At 37.5% G+C, this 24,936-nt stretch overlaps 2 protein-coding genes across 3 annotated transcripts; one reads left to right on the plus strand and one right to left on the minus strand.

Moving 5' to 3' along the window:
• Window positions 1-1,366: 1,366 nt before the first annotated feature.
• Window positions 1,367-4,340, plus strand: LOC147865524 (uncharacterized). The gene has a single exon (XM_087318353.1). It carries the CDS (start codon window positions 1,595-1,597, stop codon window positions 4,130-4,132), a length of 2,538 nt encoding a protein of 845 aa, XP_087174479.1. The 5' UTR covers window positions 1,367-1,594; the 3' UTR covers window positions 4,133-4,340.
• Window positions 4,341-7,280: 2,940 nt separating this feature from the next.
• On the minus strand, window positions 7,281-14,417 carry LOC147865525 (type IV inositol polyphosphate 5-phosphatase 11-like). Of its 2 annotated transcripts, none has more exons than XM_087318355.1 (8): window positions 14,182-14,417; window positions 12,936-13,694; window positions 12,236-12,375; window positions 11,999-12,075; window positions 11,746-11,871; window positions 10,523-10,788; window positions 8,892-9,029; window positions 7,281-8,233 (listed from the first exon to the last, which is right to left on the minus strand). In XM_087318355.1, exons 2-8 carry the CDS (start codon window positions 13,539-13,541, stop codon window positions 8,075-8,077), a joined length of 1,512 nt encoding a protein of 503 aa, XP_087174481.1. In that variant the 5' UTR covers window positions 13,542-13,694; window positions 14,182-14,417; the 3' UTR covers window positions 7,281-8,074. The 2 variants fall into 2 exon arrangements, with proteins under 2 accessions (XP_087174481.1, XP_087174480.1); XM_087318354.1 differs by having other exon boundaries at window positions 14,114-14,417.
• Between the last annotated feature and the right edge of the window lie 10,519 nt (window positions 14,418-24,936).

Raw genomic sequence — 24,936 nt, forward strand, 5'->3', positions numbered from 1 at the left:
TGGGAGGTTGTCGGTTCTATCTCCCTCATCTTCATATTGAATAGTTGTCAAATCAAGATGAGTTTGGAGGAGCCCGACTTCTTTTTGTATATCGATTGAAGTTTCTCCCATAGGGCGAATAGAATCGACTCATTCACCATGTTGAAGTAGACGTTTTCGGTGAGATGCATTTGGATTATCGATCTCGCAATCTCGACAAGAAACTGTTATTCTTCAACTGTCATCGTCGACGGTTTGTTGTTGTGCCTGATCGCTTTGATCTGGCATCTGATGATCAACACATCCTGCATCATCTCCTTCCAAGGGCTGAATTTTTGTCGTCGAACTTTCTGATTTCACAACCTATACCAGATGTTGAAGCCATTGTTCTTTTGAAGGTGATTATCAGCCTGGTTTTTTCCTTCAAAGCTTTTGCTCTTCTTATACTGACGCTACTTAGGTTCTAGAACACTCAGATACCACTTGATGACACTTGTAGTGTCTAGTCGACTGATATATGCAAAAGCAAGTGTGGATCTTGTTGTGGAACTTCGCAAGACGTAGGGTAAGCGTGAGACAATATGTGTATTGTTCTGCTACAAAATATGCAAAGAGAGAGAGAGAGTTACACAATGGTTAGGCAAAAGTAGATTTGTATATTCATTTGTCAGTTTGTACAAGGAGAAATTCCTTCTAGTTATACAAGAGGGAACTAAGCCCTAACTACAAGGAATGTTCACACTAAGGTACAATGGTCGGAGTTGGACTTCTAGGCCAAAGGGAGGAACGGGATGCCCGTGAACGGAAATCATGGAACTACAAGTCAGGTGAGCGTGATGGTGTCAAATATTTGCCGGAAAACACGTGAAGCGCCCGAAAGAGCAGGCCTTGTGGACTGTGAGAGGGCTAGAACCCGTAAATGGAAATCTGGAACTCCAAATCAGGTAAGTGTGATAGTGGCATGCGACTGTGAGAGGGCTAAAACCCGTAAATGGAAATCTGGAACTCCAAATCAGGCAAGCGTGATGGTGCCGCATGTCAGCTAGTGCTGGCCAAAGGGAGGAATAGGATGCCCTAAACAGAAATCTTGGAACCGCAAGTCGGATGAGCGTGTGATGGTGTCAAATGTGTCGGGCAGAAAACACATGAAGCGCCAGAAAGAGCGTGCCTTGTGGACTAGGAGAAGTCTGGAACCGTAAATTGGAAATCTAGAACTCCAAATCGGGTAAGCGTGATGGTGCCACATGTCAGCAGTTGCCAGTCCAGAGGGTGGAACAGTTTTCTAATATTCCTGGGCCATGCCCTCAATGGATATTTACATATGTGTTACGTGTATGAATGACTTTTGGAAATTAGAACGCCTAACCCTAACCCTAACCCTAGATTCTCCTCCAGCCCCAGACCTGAAAGCCGATGATGACCCTCTGCTGATGAATAGGAACCCAGTCCCTGTAACCCTAGAATATAGAAGAGGTAATGGAGAGTGATCGATGAAATAGAAAGTAAAATAAGACAGTGGAGGAGATGCAGATTGGAAATGGAGACAGTCTCTGAAAGTCAATGGTTTCACATCTCAGTAAGCAACTTTAGTTAAAACAAGCCTCAACTCAAAAGAATGCAGAGCTTTGCAGAGGAGGAAGGGGCTATGGCGACCTTCCTTTCAGAACAGGTATGGTTAAACCAAGAGAAACACAAAGAAGAAGAAGAAGAAGAAGAAGAAGACCATGTCTACTCTTCTTTGTCGTCATCTTCCCATTCAAATTCTGTTAAGGGATCAGAAATCGAACCTGTACTATCACCAGAAGACAGCTTTAATGACCCTGTTCTACAGTATATCAATGAGATTCTTATGCACGAAGATAATTTGGAAGATCAGATATGTATGATGCAAGAACGTATCCTTCATCATGCCAAGCAGAAAGAGCTTTCTGATTGTATAATTAAGGGTTCTGATCAGAAAAATATCTCTTTCCTCGAGGAAGAACGAGAATTCCCTGTACTTGCAGAGAATTACGAGGCTGAAGCGGACATGGCTTCATTAAAAGATTTTGCATGGATTCAGTCTTCAGCAAGGGATATGATCTCACCGTGGCCTCTTCCTTCTAGATCTGTTGATGATGGGAATGAGATGTGGCAACACAGAGGTCTAAGTGATGGTAATGAGCTAAGGAAACAGAACAGTAGTGAAAACTGGTGGGTGGATGAGCTTCTTAACATAATAGATGAGAAGCCACAGGTTGAAAACAATGATGCTCGTAAAGAAGTTCAGGTTCATGGCTATAGTGGCTATCCTCATCTTCAAACACCCCCATCATCTTCATCATCATTGTCCTCGTCGTCAACCACATCATTGTCATCCTCCTCCTCATCTTTATCGTCAGCAACCACATCTTCTTCATTTTCGTCTTTGTCCAGCAGTTCTTCATTACCATACCATGTTGCCCAACCAGATCCATGGTCACCATCTAGTTGTAGTTCTTTATCATCGTCATCTAGTGTGGATTCTCGTGGTAAACGTAATGACATCAAGAATGGATTTTCCATGGAATCTTTGGCACAGAACATGAATCTAGATTTTACTGGTAACCCTGATGCAAAGAAAACATATATTTCATATGTGAACAAATCTCTAACAAGATCTGTGAATAGAAACGTAGAAGCTCCTCCGATGAGAATAATAAGCCACGCACATTTAACGTCTGATGGTGGGAATAGATACAAGCGAGCCGCTTTGGTACTCGATCCAATATCCAATGAAAACCTTCGATGGCCACGAAGTGTGGATTTTGCTCCTACACATGATAGTACAATGGACCGCAATGTTTCAGTTTCTAGCCAGGTAAGTGAAGAATCTGAGGTATTATCCTATGTTAAAAACAAGGATTTGAATGCAGAAATGTATGCCAATGTGCTTAATCATGGGTTAGATATGATAAAGGCTGACTTGTATAAAATAAAGCCCCCATCGGCCCCAAATAAAGGGCGAAATGCTCAGAAATTAGCAACCACAGCTGATTTGATCAGTCTATTACTGAGTTGTGCACAAGCTGTCTCAGCAAGTAATGCCCGAAGATCCCAAGAGATTCTCAAAGAGATTCGGCAAGATTCCTCTCCTTATGGTAGCGATGTACAACGCTTAGCTCATTATTTTGCTGAAGGTTTAGTCGCCAGACTCTCAGGAACAGGAGGACAACTGTATACGGCCTTAAGAACCAACAGGCCATCAGCTGCAAAGATGCTCAAAGCTCACCATCTCTTTGTCGAAGTTTGCCCCTTTGTTAAGGTATCACACTATTTTGCTAATAGGGCAATTGTTAAAGCTGCAAAAGGGGCTTCTAGGTTGCATATAGTAGATTATGGCATTTCATATGGATTGCAATGGCCAGCATTAATTAGTGCTCTTGCTGAGCGTGAAGGTGGACCTCCAAGTCTTCGAATTACAGGGATTGAGTTACCTCAACCACAAAACTCATCAGAAGGACTCGAAATGACTGGGCGGTGTTTGGCAGAATATGCTAGAACTTATGGAGTTCCTTTTGAATTCTGTCCCATTGCTACCCAATGGGAGAATGTTGATGTACACACATTACAGAAACGGCCAGACGAAATTCTTGTTGTAAACAGCATCTTCCGTCTCCGCCACCTCTTTGATGAAACGGTTCTCGCATCAAATCCTCGACAGGTAGTCCTGAAGAATATGTTTGATATGAAGCCAAAAATTTTCACCCAAGGAATATGTAATGGGAATCATAACACTCCCTTTTTTATGTCGAGGTTCAAGGAAGCTCTGACTCTCTTTGCGAGTAAATTTGACATGTTTGAGACGACAATTAGTCGTGATAACCAAGAGAGGATGATGATAGAAAGGGAGATCCTGGGTAGAGAGATCCTTAATGTTATTGCTTGTGAAGGGCAAGAAAGAGTAGAGAGACCAGAGCCATATAGGCAATGGCAGAATAGGATACAAAAGGCTGGCTTTGTGCAGATTGCTTTGGATCAAAGCTTGATGAGGGATGTTCCAACTATTGTGAAACGAAAATATAACAAGAACTTTAGTATAGATCAGCATGGGTGCTGGATGTTGCTAGGTTGGAAAGGTAAAGTTCTTCATGGTCTATCTTTGTGGAAACCTGGCAACCACAGCATCAATTAATATTTGTCACCGCTACTTGTTCTCAATTATTATATCAGTCTGTAAATTGGGCCTGAGGATGTTGTAGGGTTGTAAATGCAAAAGTTTATTAATGGTCTATCTATCTGTAAATGGCCGTAAGTGCTCATAAAGTGTACTGAGATGTAAATACTTCTATCTTTGTTGATGGTATGTCCCTCAATTGCAATCCACATCTGGTTTTCTCTTATTTTACAAACTAGAAATGGGGTTTTGTGTGCGCATGCTATACCTGTACATGTACATGCATTTGTGGATGTTCTAATATCGAATGCCAACTTTAGCCATAACCATGGAACAAGTACGTATAACTTCCATGATCATAAAGTACTGCTAGATGAGATGAATATATGGCGGTTTTCATTAGATATATATTCCAATCTGATCTGAGGGCATGGTTTGTACAGCATGTTATGTAAGCATCGAATATCATCATTTCCATGCCAAGTGAAGTGATTTTACAACAATTATGAGCAGCTGATTTTGGGGTCATCGCAGCACAAAATTTGATGATGAGGATTCAAGAATGTTAATTATCCTGAATAAACTTCATAGGTCATTTCTGATATGTAAAGTTATTTTCGTGGCATGTCAGATTGTTCAAAATCAAATAGAACTGTTAGCTCTTGTATTCTTGGATTCAGGTAGAGAAGTGGGGTGGATATTGCCTTAAAGGTGCATCCAAGTTGGTCATCTACTTTGGAGCAATTTTCTTCGAACCTAGAAAGCAATTCAAGGTCAGTACATTTTGACAAGGCATATGGTAAGATCGGATGGAGTGTTATTTCATAACATTGGAAACAACATAAAATCTCTGGTAAGTGTAACTATGTTGCTAACGAAATCTTTCTCAAATCTTTCATAACACAAGGTTGTATGCCCATTCTTCTATCTCCTTGCTAGTGTATAAAGAAAACTCCTTTGATGGCCCATTGAATGTGCAGCCAAAGCCTGAAACATTTCAACCAATTCATTTCACTGAATTTCAAGCAACAAATTTTGCAAATAAAAATGTGTCCCATGAATATCGAAGTGCATACAACATAGATCTAAGTTTGTCCACAAATCTTTATCATGTCATAGTACTTTCATCCATCAACTTTGTAACTTCGACAATTTACTATATCGATGATATCCCTCTTTAACGTATGGTTGGACTTTGTATTGTAATTAAAAAAATATGACTTTGGTATTAACACGAAAATGTGTTTTGATTTGAGGCAGCAGTTTTAATATCCACAATGTGGGAAAATGTTGCAAACGAAATTTATTTTTTATTACCTAGTACACAACGTTTATGATTGTCTTAGTCATCCATAAGTTTGCAAACAGGACGTTTTATTCCGACTCATACGACTATTACAGTATTAAAGGCTGCAAAGGCTACTTAGTTGTTTAGACAAGCCTTGCACAACATAGTCCACTAATCAATATTGCAGCCTAATATTAAGTTAATGGGTAAATTTTACATGAAATATTAAATATACTAAGTTTGAGAGTGATTCTTATCATGACTTAGAAGACATATGAAAGCCCCAACGGAGGCTTCTCATTTATACATACCTTGTATCAATTCCATAATTTGCTAATAAAATATTGTTGCCCAATACTAACTAGTCTGAAACTTAAGATGTTCTTCAACTTTAATATGAAATATCGTCAATATGCATAGCACTTCAAAATTATATGTTGTGAAGTGCTAACATAACAGAAATATATACAAAAAACTGTCTCAGATCACATACCATTGTCAATCAATCCACCTTAAAAAGATGTGCCTGTATACACATCCTTGGAGGAAACATCACTCAAGACCAATCCTTCCTAAAACTTAGTCTCATTAAAATCAATAAGCACAATACAAGTTAGTTTGGTTTCTCTTCCAATTTTTACCTAGTTTTAAATAGTCAATTAGCAGTAGAGTGATCTGTGTTTCATTTATGGAGTTCTACAATGTCCACATCTAATTAACACCAGCTTTGGTTATGTATATAATAAACACGTTTCACCTGCTAAATCTATTAAATTGCATAAATAATACCAACCATCACTCTAACTTCCCACTACTATCAAAGAACTCCTTGACATTTCTCTCAACATGTAACCTACACATTATTTTTTGTTCATGTGCATATATTATCATCCTCTACAAAAATTTTAGGGTTAGGGTTTGTCTTGCAACCTCTCTCTATAGGGTCAACCTGATGCACACATGAGCAAAAGATATCGAAGAAAAAAACATGGATAACTAAAATCATGAATTAGGAGTAGGGTACGACCCTGAAGGACGAGACATAGATAGAGACACTAAGGCAAGAAAGCATCTTGAGAGCTTCACTTTGTGATCATTGTATTTGCAGGAGAGGGCAAATATTGATCAAAATTACTTGACCAGACAGGAAGATGTTACCCCATTAGATTTCTGTAAACTCACTGACACAATTAGACTTCGAGATCAAATACATGGTTCAGAAAAACAAGTTCACAACTACTTCAGAAACGTTTTCACTCAATCACAACAAAGTAGATGATGTCTCACTTCTCATATACTCAAAATATAATATATGATTCCAAAAAACTATAGAGGTTAGTGATATAGCATTGCAACCATCATAAATTACATGAACTACCCGAAATATTTTCAACATACAAAAAATTATCTATTCATTACCAATCCGATGGATCAAATCTAACCTAGTAGACCTAGATGCACGTGAGTATTGAATTGGATTGAGACCCAATGCAGCAGAAAAGCCCAAAACATTCATATCGACTGCACACCTTGCACATGCAAATGCTTCCCGTGCAAGGTAACTTACATTAACTGCAACTTATTACACTCTAGAATTCATTTCACAAACAACACAACCAATTATATATTGGTACACACTTTTGAACCACTCGAACAATTCACAAATTCTACCTACTTATCCTACCCAGTGAAAACCTACCTATTATAACATTTAGCAATTTCCAGGATTTCAAAATTGAAGGGAGACATTTGGCAACATTTTAAAATTTGCTGAATTATTTTTATCCAAATTGAATCTGGATTAAATTGAAGTTCTTTTTCTTCAATAGTAGAGACATTCTTCTTGGAATATTTGCCACTTATTAGTCATTTCAATCACATGTACATAACAACAAAGAAACCCAACATAACATGGACCGATTGAGAGAGAGAGAGAGGAGTGTCAGCTGATAATGTTATCTGGCAATGGCAGGAACATAATTTGTTCAACCACATCATTCCAAGATTGCATCTAACAAATAAGTGCTGATAGGATTTCGACCTAGCCCTCAGATTCGGTAGCCGCTAGCATTTACCAAATTGCTACAATTAGGTTATGGGCAATGAGAAGAATAGCATAATTAGTCCGATTGGACCCGAAGCAGGCAACCCCACCAGAACTATAGCATTGCCACTAGCAAAATTTGCAAGAGATTTAGAAACCATGTGAATGGGTGAGAAACCCCAACACAAGCTGCAACAGTTATAGCAATTTGTGTGTGTATGTATGTATGTATGAATGTATTAAGTATCCGGATTCAAATCAAGGCATGTGACTACAGTAGCGTAAACACAGTATGCAGGCAGATTTCTATAGATTGGCTCATTATGAAGAAACCAAAGGTTGAGATTCGGAGCTGAGATTCATAAAAATATGCATGGCACCACACCAGGACTGTTAGCACTCTCAGGAGTATGTATGGTGGCCATTGATGATTCTCACACCATCAGGACTGTTAGCACTCTCAGAGTATGTATAAGGCCATTGATGACTGTCACACCACCACGACTGTTAGCACTCTCAGAGTATATGTATGAGGCCATTGATGATTGTCACACCACCAGAACAGTTAGCACTATCAGAGCATGAGTGCATTGACCATTGATTCGATTGATGATGGGACTTTGTTTGTTCACCAAGGACTGAGTGAGAAGACGGCCTGAACAGGCCTGTGGTCAGAGCTCTTTATGGAATCGATGGCGTCGTAGTCACACATGGCTACTCTGAAGCAGCATCCCCTGCCTTCTTTCACTCGATACAGTATCCGATCTGTCCATGAAGGTACCCTCTCCTGCCATAAAACAACATACAATTAACACATTCCGATAATCAATATGCATTTACAGCAACAAAATCATAACCGTTTCCCAGACTGGTTTCTAAATCTCTCGCAAAAATAATCCCTGTTCCCTAAACCCTGGTTCTTTCTTAAGAAATCTAATTTGTCTTCGGAAAAGAAAAGTCCTGATCATTGCTGAGTAAGCGATAACCATAGCAAAAATAATCCCTGTTCTTTGGTGGATAAACCCTGATATTATATCTACAAGAACCCCTAATCTTTGACGGACGAATTCCTAACCTTTGCAGAAGAAAACCTAAACTTCTCACAGAAAAGACCCCGATTCTTCCCTAAAGGATACCGCAACCTTTTCGGACGCCTTGATCTTCTTACGTTAGGGAATCCTGAGATAATTCCTTTCCATCACTGGAATGTCTCAAAAAGACGCATTACAATGATCATTGAAAACAGGTCAAAGCAAAACCCTAATCTTCGGAATTGTAAGGGTCCTAACCTTACCAGAACTTTTATTGAAAGCCTAAAATGATCTCACGCATTAAACTGTTCGTTGCTATAGGTTCGACGAAAAACCCTAATCTTGTAAAAAAATAAGAGTTTCTGACCTTAGAAATGTTATTGAAACCCTAAAACGATCTCTCAGTACACAAACCTTGGGGCTCGTGTCGTAGTTATCCGTGCCCACATCATACTTATATGTGGGACGAAAAGACAGGGGACCTTCACGAAACCCCCTGAAAACATTCCCTTTCTCAATCTCTCTTGATAGTTGATCCCTGTGCTTCAGACACTGATAAGTAGATCAATGAAAAAAACCAGTTACTTAGTTCTGAAGTTCAAAATTCAACCAGAGAAATAAACCAGAAAAAAAACACATCACATTCAATACAATTTAATGAGAAAAATAACAGTAAAAGCTTTCATTTAATTTAGGGTCTTTCCGAAACTGACAGAGATAATAAGCCCTCAATTAAGAAAAAGGCAGGGGAACACTGATTTATTTTATTCACACACACGCATTCAAATAATCGCGTCTGTGGTAAATATCGAGATATGTATGTATGTACATATATGCAACAGCCAATTCGAGATGTTGAATCAAAGAAATTTTAAATTCAAAAAAATGAAGACTTAAACTGTGGAGTGAGTATCGAGGTGATACCATTAAATTCAGTGAAAAATACAATACACTAGAGTTCTATAACTTATGATGTTTAGTTTCTCTTGCTTTTATATGCACAGTTTCCAAGGATGCTATGCTAAGCTTGCTTGCATATATACACAATTATGATATATGTATGTATATATATACACACACCTGGCTTAGACAGAGAGATACCTACATACCTGCGCATTCGCTTTCCTCTATTTCTTCTACATATCTTTGCGTCTACCATTCATTAATAATATGCATACATGAATATATACATATATATATAAACAAACACATACATTCATTAACTGAAATAAGGCACATATGTGTTATGATTGATGTACACCTGCTGCTCACTCTTTTTTCTCTTGGGAGTCGGTTGTTTTATGTCTTCAATGCACACATTCCAATACTGCTTCTTTCCCTCTCTCTCTCTGTCTCTCTGACAGATACTAGAGTGGCTCTATGTATATACATGTATAATGTAGGTAAGTATAATCGCCCAAATCGTAAAGGTCTCCTACTAACAAGATCTTCACCATTTGTGTCTTTTCTTCATGGATTGAATTTTCCATTGATAATAAGTCTTTTGATATGACAGACTTCTATAATATATATGTACATACATGCTATGTACCCTGTAGAACATACATTCATATATTTACATACTTCAGAGGAAAAGAAAATTAGACTGATGGCATTCAATGTATAGCCTTTACCTTTATACATCATAAATATGAACAAATATATATGCATGCATACGCATACATGTATACATTATAAAAATCCACATCCCTACGCATACAGTATGTAGGTTTGTATCTCTCCATTGGGTATGTACATGATGTGAAATTGTGAACGAATGAATTGTATATAGATCTAATGAATCAAAACGCTAGTTTGTTCTACATCATGAATTAATATATACTGCACACATCTCTGACCTCACACTTAATACAAAAAGTGTTAAACTGTTTTAAAGAAGGATAAATTGTGTATATTGAAACTTCCATATTGATATTCATTTGTGTGAGATACTTAGAATTTTCAAGTCAGGACTCAGTTCCCACACTTCTAAAACCTACTACTAGTATTTGTCAAATTAGGAAGAATAGCATTATCAATTTTACCGTGTACCGATTTTGATTGATAAGATCATCGACTCGATTCCTATTGTCTTGTATTCGATAGTTTAGGTCACCGAGCCATACAACCAAATCTGAATCCTCGAAAGCTCTTTTACTACCATTGATTTTACAAGTACTAGCACTTTCATCTTCCATGGAAATTTTCTTTAAACATGCTGGCAACCTGGGTGGAGGAGTTTTCGGACAAAATAGAGATTGACTGATCCTCTGGAATTCCGAATTCCTTTCCTCGACATTGCTCTCGTGAGCTGCTCTGAAACACAGCTTATGAGATCAATTCCCATCACAAATTTGTTTCAAAGCTTGCAAAAAAACATATGTGACATAGCCAGCCCTTTTAATCAGCATTTAGTCTCCTCTTAGTCCCATACCCATTACACCTTCATCAATCAGGTCTCTTAATCTCTCTCAAGACAGCCTTTAAGTGAGCCATCAAATGTTCACTATTCAAGTGGGTATTAGCTACGGACAAGAAAAGCACTAAAGACGTGTGACTAACTGTCCACTTGATTGGGTTTGAAAGAATTGGCCATATCATGCATATCATTGCCATTCCCACCCATTTAGTGCCAAGATTTTGCCTTCATGCATTGAGACTATTTGATGCCTCTCCAGATAAAAAATCAGAGAGCGAGCCATCAATGCTCAAACACTTCACATCAATATTGTGAACTAGGAAACTTCAGTCAAAGTATGAGAAACTTTCCCATGTCAGAAAAGAGAACCTGCTTTTCTTCGCGATGAGACAATTTCCGTAGCACAAAGAATGGCCTACTTTCCCTCATTCTTTCTCTAGCAGTGTTAAACATCACTCGACCAGATTCTACATCACAGACTAGCATGTAGAAGTTCATAACGTTAGGTCCTAATCCAAGGTATGAGAGTAATAGTGAGAACTCATCTAAAAGACCTAACTTTGGAAAAAACATGATCAATATTCTGAACTCGGAAACTTCAGTCAAAGTTTGAGAAACTTTCCAATGTTGGAAAAGAGAACCTGCTTTTCTTCGCGATGAGACAATTTATCATTCTTTCCCTAGCAGTGTTAAACATCACTCTACCAGATTCTAAATCACAGACTAGCATGTAGGAGTTCATAACGTTCGGTCCTAATCCAAGGTATGAGAGTAATAGTGTGAACTCAACTAAAAGACCTAACTTTGGAAAAACAAAACTAAATATCTAAACTGATCAGGATGACTTACGTGACAGATGAGATGCTACGAAAAGAAAAGCAGCATCTTTAAGCATAAATGAAACAGCCACAGCTCCCTTCTGTCGTCCCGTAACAGCTCCATAAACTCCAGCACCTACTCTATCCACCCTCACATCTGTAAATTCAGTAGAAGATGAATAAATTAACTTCAGCAATTTTAGAGCACTAACTTGAAAATTTGCTTTCTTGCAACATATAATTTATAGCAACACATTAAGACCTTTACCGAAGGAAGCCACTACCTTTAAAATAGTTTGATGAGATACTCCTGCTGATAACAAAGAGCTGAAGAGACGACATAGAGGCTGTGGCAACGAGGCTGTAACATTATTGAAAACACGGAAGACAGAGATTTAGAAGCCATACAAAGAACATAAGATGAAGACCAAATTAGTATAAGTCATGGATAAAGAAATATGTGGGTATATACATAAAGCAAGTTAAGAGATGTATGGTTAAGAAGGATTTTTCTGCTAAACCTGTGGCCTTCTCCGAATGCACTGATTAGAAGCTTTTCTGCGTCAGAATTTGGGACTTCTTGCAAACCTACTACGAATAGATCATAGAGTTCAGTGTCGAGAGAAGAAACAAATTTGCGGAGGTCGTGTAGAGCTAGCTTCTGCAACAAGAAGATATATCCCGAGTAAGTTTAGCGGTATATGTATATGCTGAACAGGAAAACCAGGAAAATCCAAAATGAAATATTCCATGTGAAAGTGAGACAGAAACATTAAACTGAGAAAGCTGCAAAAAGAATCCGTGGTGTGAAGTGGATTAAGAAACAGAGAAGAACATATGAAATGAGATGAAAGTTGAAAATGAAAAATGCAGACGAATGTATGAAGAGAGTAAATCTAAACACAATACAAGAAGCCGAACCAGGATAGCTGGCTTCTGCAAAGAGAAATAATGTCGTTGGCAAGAATAATCGGAAACCAAGAGTGGAAGAAGATGAGCAAGATTAAACAGAGAAAAACCTGCGATGCTAATTAATAAACAAGAAGGTAGAGAAGAAGAATCCAAAATAGAAGCCACAGCGTGAGCTAATAGGCAGAAAATAAGATGAAGATATGATGGTGAACCGAGATAATAAAAATCAGACAAAAACAGCAGAAGAAGATGAAAGCCATAATCACAATAAAAAGCAGAAAGGAAATTTGGCAAAGAGAAAAAGGTAACCTTTCCATTGACATTCCAAGTAAGTGCGAAAATACGAAGCGGAGCTCTGGAAGAGATGCTCAATTTCATACGATCGCCAGTGGAGCCGATCTTCCGTTCCTCTGTATGTTTCTTATCCGTGAAGATAGTATTGGAGTTGCAGACGTACTGTTTGTGGCAGCAATTAGAGATCCAAGCTGTGAAATCAAGAGAAAGATCAGCTTCGAGATGGCCATCCACCTTATCTCTGCGATGGCGATGGTGGCTTGACAGGTCCAGAGGAGGTGGGAATCCATTCATCTGTTCGTATAATGTGCGAGAAGACATGGCGCCAGTGCTCCCTTCTTCAGCGTCTGAGCTACCAAGTGTAAAAGAACGATCCGTCGTTCCTTCTTCCTCTTCTTCTGTCTCTAAATCGTCTTCTTCTTCCTGTTCTTCTTCTTCTTCTTCTTGCTGACGTTTGATGAGAGCTCTTAGGCTTGAGCTTTCCTTTACATTAACCTCAGCAGAATGGTGTTTACTATATGTGCAAGTAATCTGTATAGACTCCTTGACCTGTGCAGGATCGCTATGGCGTGAACAAGCTTCGGTGCAGATATGACTAATACAGCAGATGCAGTTCCCCATCTGATACGGTTCTTTCAGATTCCTCCTCTCTTATGCGGCCCATCTTCTTCTTCGATTTCTCCTCATCTACTGTGTAAACCGCATGCCTGTTGTGTCAATACAAACCTCTCTCCTGCTGCAACCAGGTTTACATTAATAGTTTAGATTCGGTCCCTGCTCAGTAAAATTAAAAACATTTGCTTTCGTCCTCAGGCATGAATCAATTTTAGAACCGATGTGGACGCGTTCGATCATTTTATTACTCTTTCAGCGTTGATCAGTAAACGCATTTGCAGACGCCAATTATTTAACGAATTCTACAGACATTGTGAAATCATTCGATGATTATACAGCCATTAAGCATTCAACGACTTTGCACAAACATTATTCAAACATTCGATGATTTTACAGACATAAGCATTCAACGAATTTGCACAGACATGGACCAATTAGCTATTATGGAAGTTAGTAGTAGCTATTCGACGATTATTCGTATCATAGACATTAACGCATTCAAGGCGATTCTTTACACCCAGTTTAATCATTATTTCAAATACTGCGATAGGAAGACAATGAAACCTATCAACACTTACACTGATTATTATTAATCAATGGCTAATTCTTCAGGCTAATTATGCACGAAGTAAAATCAAGTATTGACCTGCAGATTGTTCACACAGCTATGCTTCAGTAAATCGTACTTCCAATTCCTGCAATGGGAATGATGATGATGGTGATGACGAGTTCGTCTGAGGTTATATTCCAATTGCTATATAAACCTGAGAGAAAGAGGTATTTTAACGGACCCTGACAGTCTGGAAGATTAACGCTGAAGAGAGACCGGCAAAGCTAGGCATCTGCTGCAGATTGAGAGCGATGGCGAGGGCTGGGAGAAGGAGAAGAAGCAAGCGATTAGAAGGAAGGAGGTATCTGGGACGATGGAAGTAGGTAGATTGAACGGAAGGGATGGTGAAGCTGATGATGCAGGTCTAAATTATTAAAGGAATAGAGAGAGAGAGAGAGAGAGAGAGAGAGAGAGAGAGAGAAATACAGAGAGAGATACGGAGGAAATGGTGGATATGGCGATGGAACCTGCACTTCCTGCAGCTTCTTCTTCTTCTTCTTCTTCTTCTCTCTCTCTCTTTCTCTCTCTTCTGTCTATTTTTTTTCTTCGTAAAATCCCGTTCTCTCTTCTTTTTTTGGGGGGAGGGGGGGGGAGCATCGCACGTGCGGGTATTCTATTCCTGCAAAGTAGTATGTATGTATATACATACGCTCCCCTCTCTCTACGTATTTCTCTCTCTACGTATTTCTCTCTCTACGTATTTCTCTCTCTATCTCTACGTATTTCTCTATCTATCTCTACGTATTTCTCTCTCTTCTCCGAAACGGCCATTTTCCATTTCCCGGGAAAATACAAAATACTTTCAAAAATAGGGTCTCTCTCTCTCTCTCTCTCTCTCTCTCTCTCTCTTCTGCATGGGCCAATTTTGGCCTTAGAAGACGTTAAATTTAATATTTCTTTCTTTCTTATTTCTTTCTCTCTTCTTCTGGCCTAGGCTTAGAATACTTACCAAGTTATAACTTATCACCATATTCTTCTTTCTTTCTCTCTTCTTCTGGCCTAGGCTTAGAATACTTACCCAGGTTATCACCATATCTATCTGCATATTCTAATGTGAATGTACACCTGGCCATCACTTCACATTAGAATAGAGGAAGGAGACGCACATCAAGAGACGTCTGCTGTACTTGGGTCCTATGGATCAATATTTGGCCTCTCTATGGACGCCAAAAATATCTACATATCTATCTATCTTTAGATAGATAAAATAGATATGGTCATGGATGGGTTCTAATTCGACACTCGTCCACACCCTTGCAACCTCCTCGGCATCGACCACCTTCGGTAATGGCATGGCACGATCCGTTGCATTTAGCATTCGGCTCTCGTATTCCATGTTATCTTTAAACGTGTGTCTATGTGTTGGTCGTTAAACTATAAAGATGTTAGGGACCATCTGTAGGTTACTTTACAACTCAAATTCTTCTGGCCTAGGCTTAGAATACTTACCCAAGTTATCACCATATCTATCTACATATTCTAATGTGAATGTACACCCGACCATCACTTCACATTAGAATAGAGGAAGGAGACACACATCAAGAGACATGTGTTGTACTTAGGTCCTATGGATCAATATTTGGCCTCTCTATGGACGCCAAAAATATCTACATATTTATCTATCTTTAGATAGATAAATAGATATGGTCATGGATGGTTTCTCATTCGACACCCGTCCACGCCCTTGCGTCCTCCTCGGCATCGACCACATTCGCTAATGGCATGGCACCATCCGTTGCATTTAGCGTTCGGCTCTCATATTCCATGTTATCTATAAACGGGTGTCTATGTGTTGGTCATTAAACTGTAAAGATGTTAGGGACCATCTGTAGGTTACTTTACAACTCAAATTGGTGCTTAAACTGTTAGGACACGTTTTTTCGTGTTTTTAATTAAAGTCATGTGATGATCAAAACGTGGCGGTTGGTTACGTTAGTATGTCTTGCACGCAAGAACCATACAAGAGTTCATGACTTTGAATTCAAAGAATCGCCCTTCTACTATCCATTACCAATATGCCAATTGAACAAACAACCTATGAATGTTTTGCTACATTTGTCTCTTCGTGAAACTGTGGCACTTCATTCAACTTTAATATATTTCTTTGTCCATGATGTCATCCACAAATGAAATGAAAAGACATTGTGCTATAAAGGAGGCCACTGAATGCAAAGCCCAAACAGGGCCCAATAAGCATGTCGATAATATTTCAAATTTAATGGACCCAGTCTTGTCCATTCTTGACAATCGGCTTGGGTATTGCAGACATGGTTGCAAATTGTGATTTTGGTTTATCGCATCCTTTCGTCATCAATTAGTCATAGTCAAATTAATGTTTATTGAAGTTAAGTTTAGGGTTTCTTGTGTCTTTGTTCCTTCTTCAATCCATGTGGCAGACTTGCAAAGAACGGTTTGTCTAAGTGAATGGATGTTACAATGTATCAATTGGGGGTAGACATTTACTTTGCAGTATTGGTACCACAAATATGATGACAAAAGAGAGTGGCAAGAGCATCATTTTCCTAATTTGTTGTGTTTTCTTCTTCAACAATGGTTTCTTGTGGCATGTCGAAGGGGCAATGTAGATTGAGTAAAACTTTCATAGTGAAACAATAGAAATTATAACTATCCACGACACAATGATTTAAGACATTTAATGATTTGTACGTATTTACCTTTCTTTCTCTACTCCACTTTGATTATTGATATATTCCTCCTCTCTAACTCTCTTCCACTTGATGGATTTTATCGTTTACGAATTTCCCTATCATCTTTTCCTCCCTCTCTCTCTCTCTACGGTGAAAACACACAATTATATTAATAAATGCGGGAAAAACACTATATACAATGGGTGTCACAATAGAGTGTGGTCACCCACTAACTACATGGGTAGTGGAATATGTTAAAATGCCAATAGGTAAAACGAACACTCCATTTAGGAAAGAATTTCCACTTGCTCCAATAAAGAAATTTGTCACATTAGTAATCTATTAGACTTTTGTATATATGTTTATAATCCACGTCTACCTTCAAATACAAAAGCATTGCACATATCCCAATTATGACGCAATCCCTAATACCTCAGAAATAGGAAAACAATATTTATCTTTGGTTTTGGGTCAACCTGTATAAAATGTGTAAACACCCACTGCTTAGCGTCAAATAACATCGTGATAAAACTTGCCAAATTTGAGAAATGTAACTCCAAATATGATATGCAATCAAACATTATATAAAATGTTGAATACTACCTTCAAATTGAACAATGCAAAAGAAGCAATTGCCCATTAAAACTAACCCCAAAGGCAATCCCTACAAGTGGCAAATTAAATGCTAATTACATTTTAAGTTTGCCACTAACAATCGGCAATGGTTCGGTTTGAGAGGGTCAAACCCAAACCATTAAATTGTTTTGAAACCTAAACCGAACCGAACCATGAAACCGTTAAATCGAACCGGTAAAAAAATTTCAAACCGTAATAAATAAAAAACCGTTAAAACCGCGGTTTCTAAAGGTTGAAACTAAACCAAACCATTTAAACCGGTAAGCCGAGGTTTCGCGATTGTTATTTGCCACCGTCAATGAACATATTTGTGTATTTTCCATTATTTTTTCAGCCTTAGACGATATCCACCCAAGAGACTCAACGGAGCAATGATACAAATGATTAGCAGCCACTTGTAAAAGCAATGTCTGACCTCGCAAACACCAATCAATCCGCATCTCTCTCTCTCTCTCTCTCTCCGTCATTGATTCAGAATACAAACTTGTCGAAGCCTTATTTATTCATTCTCTATATGATTTTATGAAGATTGCAAGCCTCCAATGCAAATAGTCGTTATTCTAATATTTACATGTTTGTACAAGAACAAAGCATTTTCCAATGTCACGTTAGTGTGGGAAAATGGCCAAAATAAAGTTCTAACAAATTGGGATAACATGGAGACCTATGCATGTACAAGTAGATACAACAAACTCTTTATACAATGGTTAGACATTGGAACTGGAGTTTGAGTTTGTTTGATCATCTATAGGAACAAGATTGTTGAAAGTGGTTCAATGCTAGGTTTGTGCCTATATGAGTTTTTTGTATGCCAAGACAATCTAAGGATTACCCCCTAAAAAAGGTGCACATTTTTTTATTTAATTGTAGCTTGCCCTCATAAAAGTTATTTATGTTGTTAGTTTAATTTGTTATGTATCATGTCATGCATCTTAAACCTGCTAGGTAAAGGGAGATAGTTTGACAAACTTATAATGTCCACCACATGATGTTGAATTACAATCCATGAGAAAGAACCAAAGCCTTGTGTTAATGATTGAAGTTCAGAAAGAAATAAGGTTAGTATGTGGGAAGAATCAAGATTACCAATACAGTTTGTTTGGATAAGAACAAGCTCATTGTCACACGGATAAAGTGAGAAGTTGGCTCATTGGTGGCTAGTGGAGCATTCATTATGGAACAAACATATATCTAACGTATGGTTTAAGGATGAACGTTGTACCACTTACTCTGACAACTAAATAATGTAGAAATAAGAGAATATGCCTCTCTTGAGTCACAAGGCACACATTGTGTTGCAATTGTCCCCACATATTAAGTGAGCCCCTCATTTGATAGGTGTCTTCATTCTTATAAAGAAAATCAACATTCAACCCATAACTTTAGCATTCACTTTTGCACTATATATAGAGCTAGAGAAACTCATGCAAAACATCAAAGATAATATTATGTAATTTGCCTTCTAACATCATAACTTACACTCGAAAAGTTGTGAGAGACGACAAAAGTAAATTTGTGGGATAAATTTTGAGGGTTGTGTTATAATGAAACTTGTACGCACATTTTTTCCGGATAGGCATACTTACCATAATCATACACAAATAATTGGTATTTCATAATGCAACCACGAGAGGCTTATGCGATATATCATCCACAAATAAGTGAATATTAAATTCAGGGAATACATTCAAAAGCATAGCTAAAATTCCAACATCCTCCTAAAATAATTATCTTCGTCCTAGTTCCCATAACCCCCATATTGCCTTGACGAATGTTGAAAGTTATGCTATAAAGACCAATTAGTGCACCCAATGGACTCCCCATTTCTACTACCTCGATGCACAATTTTTTATTCAGGTGCTTTCTTTCAAGTATTGGCCATAAAGAAGACTATAGAACAATAATGCCGTGAGGTGTGATATATAGCATAGCTAAAATTCCAACATGCTCCTAAAATAATTATCTTCGTCCTAGTTCCCATAACCCCCATATTGCCTTCACGAATGTTGAAAGTTATGCTATAAAGACCAATTAGTGCACCCAATGGACTCCCCATTTCTACTACCTCGATGCACAATTTTTTATTCAGGTGCTTTCTTTCAAGTATTGGCCATAAAGAAGACTATAGAACAATAATGGCGTGAGGCGTGATATATATATATATATATATATATATATGCATTTCACAAGCAATAAAGTGGGCCATTATGAACATGGACAATGTTGTCAACTGATGTTGATAGAACTTCAATTTGGAGGGAGAGGCAAGGTCCTCAGTCAGGACTCAGAATCCATTTAAAGTCTCCAAGCCAAATTCCATAAAGTATACAAGTTAGTGTGCAACTTATATCTTTCTAGGGACAAATATTCATATGATCTTTTTTCAGATGATGCACGATTGTATTTAATTATAAAATAGATGTACAATTTTTTGAGAAAGGGATGGACTTAACTAAGCTATGTTGATCTCATTTGTGTGAAATATTGAGGAATAACTCGCTAAAAGGAACATGGCATAGAGTGACAAATCGCCCAGAGATAATAAAAAAAGTGGATTGTTGCGCTTATTCAAGATAAATAAAATGAGATGTGATCTTACGAGTATTTATACAAGGGAAGTGTATACGGGATCGATGTGCCTCCAAGGAGAGATAATCACATATTTAAAGTACACAAGATGCATAGGCTAGCTTTGATGTACATGTAAAACTCGAGAAACGAAGTAAAACACATTAGCCAATATAGGTGTTGTCAAATGTAAAGGCCATAGGCACATAAAGAGTTGGGAAAATGTTCGAAATATACTTAAATCTAGATTAACATCCGGAATATCACACTTTCTCTTGATGACTTAAAAATTAACATTTTAAGAGCACAAATGGAAAAATATTTATAGATATGAAAATTGATTTAAAATAATTGCAAAATGATGTTTAGCTACGTAATAATATCAAATTATTGATTACTCTCTTCTTCTTTTTTAAACTGGGGTACTTTGATAGAAGCTTCATTGGGTGATTATGCCTCTATCTAAAAGGGAGATTCAAAGAGCAATCATATGTTTCGTGTGAGTAGGAGCCCAATTTTGACGAACCATATATAAAAGTATATATGTACATATAATGTAACAATGTATGTAGGTAGGTAGGTAGTTTGAAAATAAGGAAGCATACATTTTCACAAAGTTCATATAAAAGCTTAAAGTTATGACAATGCAAAGATGCGAATTTATCAATGAACATTTAATTTTTATACAGTATGAGGCTACATGTAACATATGTAGAAAAGGAGGTTCATTCTTCTTACAAGAACGCTACGTGGACATATGGTTATTAGTGGTCTGCCTTACAGTTTGGCAAGTGTGGGTATCTAGGTGCAAGGAAACTTTCACAGGTAAGCAAACCCTACTGGCTGAGAATTTAATGATGATCTGGTTTAATCTTATTTCTACGTTACGAGGAGAGTTTGAAAGTCTTCAAGGGCCCTCAGACACAAGTGAAGAAGCTACAGCTCTGTTCCTTCTGAAATGGAGCGGTTCGTCGATGCTGCAGATGGTGGAATGGTAAAGCGAAGTGGAATTATCAACCACCACGGTGGTTGTTCTCTCCGAGTGTACCTAACATCTAGATGGGTGCTGCCATGAGAAGTGAGTGGAGGATGTCTATGCTGAATTCGGGTTGTATGAGGCTCACATGGAGAGTATGCGTTCGGGTAATGCTATGCTCATCGAATGATATGGTGTTTTGGAATTGTTTTTGTTGTTTCCTCTACACATATTGTTTTCTTTTGACATGCAAGGTGGCCTGTAAGATATGAGTTGTATATTATCCTATGTACGTTGCCTTAACTGATGGAAGTAGTTTTAAATATAAAAAAATAAAAAAAATAAATAAATAAACATATGTAGAAAATATAAATTACACTAGATATAAGTATTTAAACAATATTTTGGGGACATGACCATGGCTTTGTAATGCTCTCACATTCGTTTAAATTTTAACTATAAACCAAATAACAAAACAACATTATGCATAAAAAATAAGTGTATTATTTTAGACTTCATCTAGTGAGTTGCTTAAACAATTCTATTCAAGTTGTTGTTAGGCATGCTTTTGCATATGCTGATGTTATGAAATCTTGACATCTTAAATCCCTCTAAGAAGAGTAATTGTTACCCCATTGTCGTCAAACTTTAATTTGTCCCAATTTGATCTCAGTTTTTTCGTTTCATTTTTATAAGTGCAATCGTCAAAAAAATTTGAACTTAGAGGTATTTGTTGTTTGGGGGCCAAATACAAGGTTAAAGGAAAACTTGTATCCATTGTGTCTTTATTCATCATTTGCCAACACAATGTTTAACTCGATATAGTTCTTTTGTTTTTATTTTATTTCATATAGAAGAAGAAAACCCATGGTCACTTGCTGAATGCAATTGCTAAACCCATCGTTTTATGTTCCTCACAATTATGTGTGTGTGTGTGTGTGTGTATACACACGTGACACACACACATGTATGTATGTATGTATGTATGTATATTCAAAACACTTCAGAACCCAACCTCGTGCTTCTTTACTAAGAAAACAAATCAATATGTACTTGCCTTTGGCATCCAATCTCTTTTTTCCCATAATTGCATTTAGTGGCCAAACTCTTATCTTCTTTTTTTAAGGTCTTTGATAACAACTCTTGCATTTGGCAACTTAATTTTTGTTCTTGCTTTTAATTATTACGGAAAAAGATACGCATTGCATTGCATAGCCTAATGCAAGGAAGGTGTTTACTCGTGTCATTTTTTTTCCAATTAAGTTAAGAAATCAATCAAATGAAGAAAAGCTTGGAGGTGTGGAAAGCAAGGCCCAAAGCTCATGTTCTTTTTTATTTACTAAGAAAATAATAATAATAATAGCCCTTGCATTCTACACTTGAGAGAAGGCTCAAGCTTTTCTCCCATTAATAAGCAATTGAAATAAAAAATTGTACTATTGCTTTTGATGGCCAAACATAAAGCTCAAACTCATGTTTTACATTCTAACTATGAACAACAAGAACTCTTGCATTCAATGGTCAAATGTGATGCATAAGCTTATATTTTCTATTCTAAATTATTACAATAAGTAAAAAAAATTTAAAAAAACTTGACTTGAGGCTACAAATGCGAGGTCCAAAATCATATCATCACCTTGGCACGTTTGTACACAAAAACTCGAGTTATTATCATCTAACACATTTCTTTTGGCAATATCGGCATGATACCATATCGTGAGTAAGTGTGTTTTTACATGATGCATTATTTGATTTTCTAAGTATCTCCCAAATGGTCCTAATCAACCATGTGATCAAATGGGGTTGTGAAGAACACTGTGTCCTTGACACAAGAAACCAATGATCTAACAAAGACTTAACAATCACCCCAACATGAACCTTTGATAAGTTATCTATTGAACTTGATCATTTAACATATCTTATAGTTGCCTCAAACCATCAAAATTGATTCGATTACCATAATTAAGTGGATACTTTAATAAGTTATATGGTAGACTTGTTTGTCCAATATATATTCTAGATGGCTCAAACCATCAAATTTATTTTGATTACCATAATTACGTGGATAGTTAGAAACAAGATTATCATGGTCATTTACTTGGCTCAATTCTCAATCTTGGTTTACAATGACAAATTACCATCTTAGGCCACCGATTTACAAACATAAATTGGGTTTGCTTAATATCATAGCTTCTCGACATCAAACTATGGCCTTTGGTAGCGTGTAGCATCGATATCCATCAATGTTGGGCTATCAATCGTCATCAACCAAAGCATGTTTTTGTGCTTGGCACACGTGCCTCAAAGGTGGTGTCACTACTACCAAATCATGTGTTTGCGCATGTTTAGGACATAACATTTGTTGTCACTCATAGTATCGCTCGAACAAGTGATTATCACATTGCACGTTTCAACTTGTCATATTCATAAGAAACTCGGGGTAAGCAAATTTCACATTATTTCATACCTCACGATGGTGATCCATCAATTTCTCTTCATCCCTTGAAATATTGTATACACAACAAGGTGAAAGTCTCCCACATAAGCCCAAGCAAGGTGATCTCCTTGTCACACAATCTTTGTTTATCACCATCCCCACATTGTCGTGGCGGGTCCAAGATAGAAAAATAGTGAAAAGGATAGGGCAAGGATATAAGAATCAATACATAATAATATTTGTTATGAAAGAGAAATAAAACTAATAAGACTAATGTGGTTAAGGGCATTAATTTGGATGAAAATCAGAGAGTTTTGAGTCTTAACAAGGGCCGCAAATTTCACATTATTTCATACCTCACGATGGTGATCCATCAATTTCTCTTCATCCCTTGAAATATTGTATACAGTAAGGTGAAAGTCTCCCACATAACCCCAAGCAAGGTGAACTCCTTGTCACACAATCTTTGTTTATCACCATCCCCACATTGTCGTGGCGGGTCCAAGAGTAGAAAAAGAGTGGAAAGGATAGGGCAAGGATATAAGAATCAATGCATAATAATATTTATTATGAAAGAGAAATAAAACTAATAAGACTAATATGGTTAAGGGCATTACTTTGGATGAAAATTGGAGAGTTTTGTGTCTTAATAAGGGCAATAGTAAATAGAATATTGCTTTTGGGGAATCTCAATAAAAGAGGAGAGGGGTGCCTAGGGTTTTACATTTGTTCTCTCCTTCCACAATGAAAAGGGAGGGAGGGAATGGTGGGGGTTCCTTGTTCATTGTTTTTGTAAAATAACCCTCTATTTGGGGGGCGAGGGGTTTGTGGTGTGGTTGAGAGGAGGAGAAGAGAAGGGATGAGTTTATGGGTTTTGTTCTTGATATTCTTCTTTTTGGTTCGTCGTACATTATCTTTAGGGTCATTATTCTTTTTCTTTACCTTCATACTTTGCTCTATTAAAGGATTGTTTGGGGATTGTTAGGGTTTATGTGAGTTTGTGTGAGGGGAGAAACTTAGGGAGTGTGCGGGGCATCAAATGAGAAATTCACATGGGAGAAGACCGCAACAAAGCATGGAAAGCTACATCCGAAAAAGGTTGGGTGGCCATTAATAAAAGCTCAAGCCACAAAACTCGAGAATCTTCCTCCCAATCCATTATTTTCTTTTGTGTAATTTCCCCCATAGTTGCATCCTATGTGAAAGGGTTTTTGTCTGTATTAGAAATATGATTAAGTCGATCTCAAGGTTCGAGACATCATAATTGTGAGATTTAAGATCACATATAATTTAAAACTTCATAATCTCTATTTAGTCTAATACGTGCTTTTCAAAATCATCCTAAAAAATTTGTGCCCAAACATGTGAAAGCCCTCAACTCAAGCCCTTGAGAAGATCATTCAAGGCAAGCCCTCAAAAGGAGGCCTACATTCAACCCCCTAAGAACACCCCTCGAAAGGAGGTCTACAATCAAGTTCTCGAGAAGAGCCCTTTTGAGGAGTCATAAAATGGAGGCCTATATTCAA

The sequence above is a fragment of the Azolla caroliniana genome, unplaced genomic scaffold, assembly GCF_043228905.1.
Source record: "Azolla caroliniana isolate FFs.n. ecotype wild unplaced genomic scaffold, voAzoCaro1.0.p SCAF_4, whole genome shotgun sequence".
Classification (NCBI taxonomy): domain Eukaryota; kingdom Viridiplantae; phylum Streptophyta; class Polypodiopsida; order Salviniales; family Salviniaceae; genus Azolla; species Azolla caroliniana.

What these genes read in the sequence shown, in the direction of transcription:
- LOC147865525 (XM_087318355.1), bottom strand. Translation starts at nt 13,541, where the DNA reads ATGGGGAACTGCATCTGCTGTATTAGTCATATCTGCACCGAAGCTTGT. An exon ending in TCAATCAAAATCGGTACACG is followed by an intron (nt 9,030 to 10,522) that starts GTAAAATTGATA and finishes TCTACTTATCAG; the next exon opens with TGTCTGAAGCACAGGGATCA. An exon ending in ACTACGACACGAGCCCCAAG is followed by an intron (nt 8,234 to 8,891) that starts GTTTGTGTACTG and finishes GTTTTATGGCAG; the next exon opens with GAGAGGGTACCTTCATGGAC.
- LOC147865524 (XM_087318353.1), top strand. Translation starts at nt 1,595, where the DNA reads ATGCAGAGCTTTGCAGAGGAGGAAGGGGCTATGGCGACCTTCCTTTCA.